The following is a 9,713-nucleotide window of genomic DNA, read 5'->3' as shown; positions in this document are numbered from 1 at the left end:
CTTATTACTATGCTTGACATGTTTGTTTGCAATAATGGAGATGATATCAGATTAAATGGTTTATTTTGATATTGTTTGTAGAATGATTGAAGTCATCAGATTGAAAGCTAAGCGATTGTTTAGATAGCCAGGCGATCGTTGAAGGTTGAAGACTGAGAAGACGTTTAGGATTTCTTATTTGTATTAGGATCTTGTTTCATGTACTATTGTAGAATGTGTATATAAACACAATATTAAGTTTTCATTTTGTGTATTTGTAAAAGATAAATATTGTAGTTTCTAAAATAATATTCATTTGTTGGAGCGAGAAAAAAATATTTACCTATATGGATTCAATGTTGGTTTATAAAAAATGGACAATAATACAACAACTAAATAAATATAAATTTCTAAAAATGGACAAAAACAAGCCTTTGATGTCGGTTTTAAACTGACATTATTGGCCTCTTTAATGTCGGTTTTAAAACGACATCATAGCCCAATCGACATTAAAGGGCTTCAACAACACTATCAAAGATGTCGGTTTAAAACCGACATTAAAGCCAAACCGACATTAAAGGGCTTCAATAACACTATCAAAGATGTCGGTTGAAAACCGACATTAAAGGCCTTTAATGTCGTTTTTAAACCGACATTAAAGAGGCCTTTAATGTCGTTTTTAAACCGACATTAAAGAGGCCTTTAATGTCGTTTTTAAACCGACATTAAAGTCCAACCGACATTAAAGGCCTTTAATAACGCTCGCAAAGATGTCGGTTGTCAAGTGACATTAAAACCTCTTTGTGGACACTTATTGGTATAATGTCCTTCTTTTCTATATTTGTAGCAAAAAAAAAAAAAAATTTATTTAATTTTCCTCTTTTTTGAACTTCATTTTTTTGTTTTTCAGCAGGTCTCTTATAATTTGAATATTTGTGATACCCTTTATGGGTGTAAGGCTTGCTGTACTTTCGTGATTTTCTATAATATGTAGGTCGCATATTATAGTTTTTTAGACGAACTTTTCTTGAAGAAGAACCTAGTTCTTTGACTTTCTCAAATCCATGTTGAGAACAAAAAGTCTTCATTTCTCTCTTATGAAGATTTTAATGCTTTTGAAATTTGGCTCGATTTTATATCTTGTTGCAAATATCTAGACTGCACTCTATGAGAGTTGTAGACTTGTTCTGCCATAAAGCTTGTAAGTCCATCAATGAACATTTCTTTCCAATGCCTGACATTTCTTTCCAATGCCTGGCATTTCAATCCTTGAAAATCTACATCATAGTAAGAACATATTTTTATACCATCTAAAGTTTCTCCTAGAGGAATGTTTTAGATTTTTTTATTATTTTCCCATGCTTATCTACATCATTGTCACTTCCTAGATAAAAGTGCTTATTACTTGCAAAGAGAAGAGTTTCTACAGCGTCCTCTACTTCTTCTTCTACTTCTTGAGTTGCTGAAGTTCCTTCTTGAACTCTAATTATCCTTTTAACTCTTGTCTTATGATTTTTAATTGCTTTTTTTTTTTTTTGTTGTTGATTAGTTAGGGCATGATCCCACCACAATTTGAGACTTCCACTAAATCCATTGATTAGAAGAATAACAACTTCTCCATTTGAATGACCATTAGATTCATAGGCTATGACACAAGTTAACATATTATTTAATATAACATAGATTTGATATTCTTGAGTTCCATCAATATTCGATACATATATGAATTCTTAATTGAACTTTGTATTTATGGCATATCTTTGTCTTTGCTCTATATCTTCTCCTGGAAATGAAAGTCGAAGATGGAAATTAATTTGATCTCTTTTGTTAACAAATCTTTCAAAGCTTATTTCATTGATTTGTTTTTCTTCTTCATTGACTGAGAGATTTTCAAAATCTTCCATGAATTGATCTGCGTCTTCTTCATTAATGACATTGATTGAGCTTTCGTCCTTTAGGCTACTTAGGTGTTTATTAATTTCATCAAGAAGATTTTGTTTCTGAGTTTTTATCTTGACCTTTTCTAAGGTTTGGAAAAAATTAGGAGTTTCTTTTTTAGTATGGGGATTGATAATTTCTTCTAGCTTGAAAACTTGAATTTCAATTGAAGAAAACATTTGGTTAGAATAATTGTTTTGAACTTGAATACTCTTTATTTCCTTATTTGTAGGAGTCTTGTGTTCTTCAGATTCCTTGACGATCGGAAAAGGTTTTGCTTTAACGTTTTTGTTCTAAAAGCTTTTGAATTCAACATCTTCCATCGGAGGATAATCAACTTTGATTTCTCCTCTTTTAGTTTTCCATGATTCTTTTTCTTTGATCGTACAAGGATGGTCAAACTGTTTGCTTTAGTTGTACCATATAAAAAAATGCAATATGTGCTTGAAGTATTTCAAGGGTTTTGAAAAACTCTTCTATAAATAGCTTTCTAATTTTTTAAAAAGGCAATTCTTTCAGTGCTATTTGCATTTGACATGAACTTTTTTTTAAGGGATTCTTTGTCAAGCTCAAACTTTGATTCTGAAATAATTACATTTACTTGAGAACTTGTATCCATCTCAGTTTGGGTTGGAGAGTTTAGGAGGTTTTCTTCATAAACAATATTTGATATTCCTTGTTAATATAACATATTTAATTTTTAGAGAATTTGATATGTTCATATTAGGTATTGGCTCACTCCTAATACTAGATGTACTTGGTCTCGAACTCATGAATTCTCGAGAGCTCATGTTTTCTTTAACTATAGGAAACCTAGTTGATTCATTTTCAAACTTGATTTCTACTTTCCCATCAGGATATTCAATGATATGGAAAACCTCTTTTTCTTTGTTTTGAGAGATGAAGGCATTGTACAGAACCCATTGGGGATTTTTTGTAACTTCTTCCCAAGAAAGGATTTAAGAAACACTAACAGATGATTCATTGAGATTTGTTTCTATCAACATGGTTTTTTCTTTAGTTGACGACATTAAAGCCATCGGGTGCATGGTAGTAGTTAAAACCTTATAAGTGATTTTGTAGACAAATGTTTAATTTTTTAACACCTTCTTTAAAGTTCAAACCTTGTCCAGTAATATCTAGACTCAAGGTTTTAAGAATGTGTGGATCATCAAGATACATCATAAAAATTGGAAAACAGTTAAAATAAATAAGGCCATTGGCCAAATTTGATTTAATGATTCCTAATAATGAATTTGAAAAATCTTTGTGGCGTTTGTCACATAAAATTGCTAAAATCGATGTATCCAATTCGGATACTGAACATTGGAATTAAGGCTACTTGGACAACACCTATGTGAAGAAATGAAAATTCCTTTTGATGTTTTTCAATATCATTTCTTGGAAATAATTGTATGTTTTTCAATATCATTTCTTGGAAATAATTGTATGGAATCAATTTTTCTATAGACTGGAATTCTTCCTTCAACAATTTTTATGCAAAGATTTTCTTTTAAATTAAAGGTATTTTGAAAATAAATTGTTTTTTAATTAAGTTTGGAAATTTTCAATTAAGAAAATCATTTTCTATTTTTTCTATCGCGTCGATTCATTTGTAACATCATTTGTATTTGAGGAAGCAGTATGTTGTTTAATTTTTTTTGAAAAACATTTAGAAGATAAAAGTTTCTTCAGGAAATTAGACATTTGAAACAATTTTAAATTCTCATACTATAAATGTTTATTTTTAAAAAAATTCTACTAATTTTAGAAATAAAATTTCTTAGGTCGAGAATCTATATCTATATGTGCTAAGATAGATTACTGCTGACCAACGATCTCACCACGCTTCTTTGTGTCTTATTGTTGGGACCACAAACTTAGACATGGACGTACAAGCGGACGTAGAGTCTGGATCTTCGAAATTCAATCTCTTGAAATAACAAAAGGTTTGAACAATAAAATTTATCGAAGAGAACCAAAATTATTAAACCCTTCTCTTCCGGAAATGAAATTTGAAAACAATTGAATGAAATTTGAACTTTTATTGAAGAAAGAGTTAGACAAAAAAACCTAATTTGACTACTAAATTTTACAAATATCCTAAATTAGAATTTTTTTACTTAATTAGGAATTCACGTATTTCTAGGACGATTTTATTCCTGTGATTAACATTAATTATATAAAAATTTCGGAAGGAATGATTAATTATTTCCTTATTTACATTATTTATATCATTATTGTGTAAAATATAATTTCCTTAATTATGTTTTTAATTAATATGGTAAATTTATATCAATGAAAAAATATTTCCTTATATAATTCATTTGATAATATAATAATATATGTTTTAATATGGATTTTTTTTTTTCAAAAATATATTTCTCACTTACACATCTTACGTCGTCTGCCGCCTTCGTATATCAATTTATATTTCTTAACTGTTTCGGGCCGCCTCCCGTATATCACTTTCTCCACCTATTCTGTTACATCCTCGGCTGGAAATAAATTTCCCAACGTTATACATTTGCAAAGTCTTCTTCCATCATTATGTTTAGAGCTTCATCGTTGGAAATCAATTCAAAGCTTCACCGCCGGAAATCAATTTAATTTCTTCAACAATTTCATCTATCTTCACATATATTCGGTTAGTTCTCTTCCTCAATTCTTTATATGTTTTGTACTCCATTAAATCATAGTATTCATACAACGTCTAACGTTATATTTTCGAAGATCTATTTTAGACATATAAGTTGAGATACAATAGTTATTTATCTTATTTGATTTTGTAAATATATACCCCTTCATATTTCTAATAATATACATAAATTGTCATACATTTATTTACGAATATGATCTGTCAATTATCTTTTTATTTAAATATATACCCCTTCTTATTTACCATAATACATACATTGGGACATCCGGTAATAGTTACATATATTTGTAATATATTTGTCAGGATGACCAAAATTGCAGTCTATTTTGATGGTTTTTCAATGAATCGCATAATTATGTTAGTTTTAGTGTGTCCGAGATTACAGTTAATGAACATATGTGCTATAAAGAATTGTACACTAGCCTTAGATCCAAGTTAGGCAGTATTATTGATATGAACAATATTGATATATACCTTTGCCTAGGTCCTATAGAATGTGTTAAGAAGGAATTGGCTAAAATGAATGATAATGATGTTAAATGGGTTTACCATATAATAACATCAAATGTTGAGCATCATATTGCCCTTATTGTTCATTCTGTTGTCCCTTTATCTATTTGTTTGGGTTCATCGTCGTCGATTTCATTTCAAACTCAAATCCATGATGATGTAGGTCGATTTTTTAAAAACATAGGTATGTCTAAGGTAGATTCCAACTTTGCACTGAAAGTCCAAGACATGTTTTCAACTAAATATTTGTTCAAAGAGTACGTACAAGTCATTGCTCTTAGAGACAATCTTCAATACGTTACTATGAAATCAAACAAGAAAGTTATGATTTTACAATGCACCATTGAAAATTGCAAATGGTCCTTGCGTGCTTCTTGTTTTATTCATGGGGATAGGACATTATGCGTTCTTACTAGGTTTAATTCTGAACATACATGTTCAGTAGATGTTCCATTAACAGATCATAGACAGACCACCTTTACTGTTATCAATGACCTAATTAAGAACAAAATATCTTTAGCTGGTTTTGAATTGTCAACTCCCACAGATATAGTTCATTATATTCGTGTTCAACATGGTTTAAGTACATCTTACCAAAAAGCATGGCGTGCTTGTGAGGCTGCGTTGGATGATACTCGTGGATCTTCGGAGGACTCTTACAAGATGCTACCCCAATTTGCATATATATTGGAACTAAAAAACCTAGGTATATTAGCAATATACATAGTCATTTATTTCATAAATTTTCCATCATTATTTCCTTAACATGTTTTCGTCATATGTTTAATTTTTTTTTTTTTATGTTGATAGGTTCTATTGTTGAATACAAAGTTGATACCGATGGTAGATTTCTTTACTTCTTTATAGCATTATTTGCTTTCATTTCTGGTTGGCAACATTGTCATCCAGTCATTTCTATTGATGGAACAAGTTTGAAGAATAAGTACGGTGGTACTCTGTTATGTGCTTCAACACCTGATGCCAATCATCATATTTTTCCACTAGCCTTTTGTGTTTTGGATTCTGAGAATGATTGCTCATGGACCAGGTTTTGCAACCAATTGAAGAGAATTATTGGTGGTCGAAATGAGGTTGTCATAGTATCTGATAGACATAAAAGTATATGCAAAGCCATAAAGGTAGTATTTTCCAACATTTTACATTGCATGTGCCTTGTTCATTTACTTAGGAACTTAAAGTTGAAGTATAAGAGAATAGTTGATACCATGTTCATGCATGTGGGAAGACTTTTAATATTGTAGACTTCGAACACGAAATGCGTTTGTTGGAATCTTCTGCCCCTAGTATATGTGAGGTGCTTGAATCCATTGGTTTTGCTAAGTGGTCTCATGTAACGCCCCGAAAATTTAAGGTAAAATTTTCTCGTTTTATGTAAATTATTCGGAATTCTAAAATGTTGGTGTAAGTTGATATAATAATAATATAATATTAATTATATTATTATTATTAATATTTATTTTATTTGTTATAATATTAATATTTGAATTATTATTATTATTATTTAATATTATAGTAATATTATTAAACAATAACATTATTATTACATAATATTAAATTATTATTTATTTAATATTAATATTATTAATATATTATTATTATTACTTTATTATTATTATTATTTTTATTTAATATATATTTTATTATTTGTTTTAAATTATTTAATATTAATAATTTTAATATTTATTTATACTTATTTTGTTTTTATATATGTATGTATATATATATATATATATATATATATATATTTTTTTTTAAAAAAAAAAAAAAAAAAAAGAGAAAAGGAACCCTAAGTTGCGCGCCGCCCCCCCCATCCAAATTTTCTTTCTTCACTTTCGCTTTCTCCTTCCTCACGCCGCGCCTCTCCGCCACCATCCCTCTTCGTCTCCGCCACCATCCCTCTTCGTCTCCGCCACCATCACCATCCTCTCCGTCTCCGTCCTCTGCCCCTATCTCCATCTCCGTCGGTGTGCGTAGCCTCGCCGGACGTTCGCCGCAGCCACCATCCGCAAGCCGCAAACCGTCTCTTCGTCGTCGTCCGTCGAATCCCAGCAACCGCCACCGCCGCTCGTCGCCGCTCCACGAAGCAGCCACCGCATCCCTAGTGTGTCGTCCTCGAATCGCCACCGCCGTCGTTCGCCGAAAGAAAGAAGCCTCAGAACCGTGCTGCCCGTTTCGCCCGACCCGACCCGGTTCCAGTGCTGACCCGACCCGAACCGCTTCCAGTCCGAGCCGAGCGAACCGCGTGAGCCGAGCCGAGCGAGCCGCGTGAGCCGAGCCGAGCGAGCCGAGTGAGCCGAGCCGCGAGCCGAGTGAGCCGAGCCGAGCCGAGCCGAGCCGAGCCGAGAACCAAGCCGAGCCGAGAACCAAGCCGAGCCGAGAACCAAGCCGAGTTAAGCCGAGCCGAGCCGAGCCGAGCCGAACCACCTAAGCCTTCCTTCCTCCACTTCGGTTCACGGTGAGTCTTCGGTAAGGATTGTTTTGATGAATTCCCTAATGTTACCTCGTCCGATTCGAGTTTGAATGTTGGATTAAGATATGGCCCTACTTTTCTCCCTTGAAGGTAGTACAGAGTTGACGCTTAAGTTCTCGGGTTCCGCGGCAGGCCTGGTTGGAGATAGCTTCCTTTTCTTGGGTAAGTCAACGGATGTCGCTTCCGACCTTGTTAAAACGACTTCTACTAAAGTCATCAACTAAAACCTTCGTGTTTCGTCTAGATGGATCTGTTGAGCGTGGATTCGATCGAGGGGCATAACCGAGTATCAGGTAAGGGTTTTCCTACTACTGGACCCCGAATCCAGACTGAAAACGTAGTAATCCACAGGGGATTACACGTTAGTGACTGTACCGAATAACTGTATGCGTGTTGACTGTTAAGTACTGTTATTATATTTGTCTGATGTAAATATACTGTGACTGCGAATTGTGGATTGAGATTTTATGTTGATGGACCTTGAAGTTACGGTTCAGTATGTAGTAAAACACTGGTCTGGGTGTGGTTCATGGAATTTGGACGGGAAAGGACAGTGAGTCCGGTTTTGGTTGGTTAGTCGATTGGACCTAGGGTTTTCCCTATTGATGTGCGAGTTGGTGATGCGTATAGCAGCTGAGGGTGTAGTTGTTTAAACCTATACTATCTGACTGACAAAGCCGATGGCGGAATTGTAATATGAATGCCGTTGGGATGTGATTGATGTAGACAGTTTAGTATGGACTGAGGGGTAACAGTTAGCTTCGTCTATGGGGTAGTGTGCCTTACTGATAGGTGCGTCCTTCGGGAGCACTAGACTGATATGTGCATCCTTCGGGAGCACTAGACTGATATGTGCATCCTTCGGGAGCACTAGACTGATATGTGCATCCTTCGGGAGCACTAGACTGATATGTGCATCCTTCGGGAGCACTAGACTGATATGTGCGTTCTACGGAACCACTAGACTGTTATGTAGGGTACCCCCGAATAGGAAGTTAACTGTTGTCCCCTAACGGGCCCAGTAGTGGGTTCCTTACTGGGTACGTTTATACTCACCCTTTCTTTTCTTTAACTTTTCAGGTAGGGGCACAGCGAGGGGCAGACCGACGAGAGGCAGGAAGGATGCGTGAAGGCCATATGGACGCGTCTGGTTTTCTTATCGCTTCCGCTATGTATTTTGTCTGAATATTTTGACTTGTGATTTTGAACTGGTGACTTGATATTTTATTTTGTGACTTTTTGATTTATTTAAAATAGGGCCCGAAACTGTCTTTTGTAAGGTTTCTAATGTTATAATGAATCGTAACTGGTCCGTTTTAAATTTTATGTTGAATGGTCGAGTTTTGATATTTGGTAGTGACCTCAGCTTAGTCCGGAAAGTTGGGTCGTTACATCTCATGCCTACTCACCACGTAGGAGATATAATGTTGTGACCATTAATATATCTGAGAGTTTTAATTCTGCTATGCTGAAGGCTAAGGAGTTACTAATATGTTCAATGCTTGAGGTTTTGCGAATGATGTTGCAAAGATGGTTTTTTGAACGAAGAAATGAAGTTGATTATCAAGTGACTGATTTTACCAAAACAATTGAAGGCATATTAAAGGAACATATTGAACATAGTCGATTAATGAAGGTATGCTTAATTTATTTATACTTACGTATGCTTAATTTATTTATACTTACGTATGCTTAATATACATCACCATATTTCATATATACATTATATAATTCTTTTATATATTTACAATGTAGGTTAATCCGGTTAATAACATGAAATACAAGGTTATAGATGGAACTTCCTAATATATGATTTACTTACCTATGAAGGATTGTAGTTGCAGGATGTGGGATATATTGGAAATATCTTATGCGCATGCATGTGCTATTTTCACCATGAAACATTTATAAATTAAGTCATATGTCTCACCTCTTTAGTTGAATATCACTTTGAGTTTAATATATAGAGGCGTAATAAATCCCTTAGGCGATCATCGTCAATAGCAAATGCCTGATGATATTATGTCCATTGTGATCCTTCCACCTAATGTAAAACGTGTAGTTGGTCGACAAAAGAAGATTAGAATTCCTTAAAAAATGGAGTTGAAGAGACGCGTTAAATGTGGCCGTTGTGGA

At 33.9% G+C, this 9,713-nt stretch overlaps 1 protein-coding gene across 1 annotated transcript; it reads left to right on the top strand.

The window, feature by feature from the left end:
• The first annotated feature begins 5,272 nt into the window (after positions 1–5,272).
• On the top strand, positions 5,273–9,383 carry LOC103489767 (uncharacterized). The gene is made up of 4 exons (XM_008449075.2): positions 5,273–5,792; positions 5,897–6,225; positions 9,052–9,213; positions 9,333–9,383. Exons 1-4 carry the CDS (start codon positions 5,273–5,275, stop codon positions 9,381–9,383), a joined length of 1,062 nt encoding a protein of 353 aa, XP_008447297.2.
• Positions 9,384–9,713: the final 330 nt, after the last annotated feature.

Source organism: Cucumis melo, chromosome 1, assembly GCF_025177605.1.
Source record: "Cucumis melo cultivar AY chromosome 1, USDA_Cmelo_AY_1.0, whole genome shotgun sequence".
NCBI lineage: Eukaryota > Viridiplantae > Streptophyta > Magnoliopsida > Cucurbitales > Cucurbitaceae > Cucumis > Cucumis melo.
The sequence above is the reverse complement of the archived record's forward strand: the minus strand, read 5'-3'. Positions and strand labels throughout refer to the sequence as shown.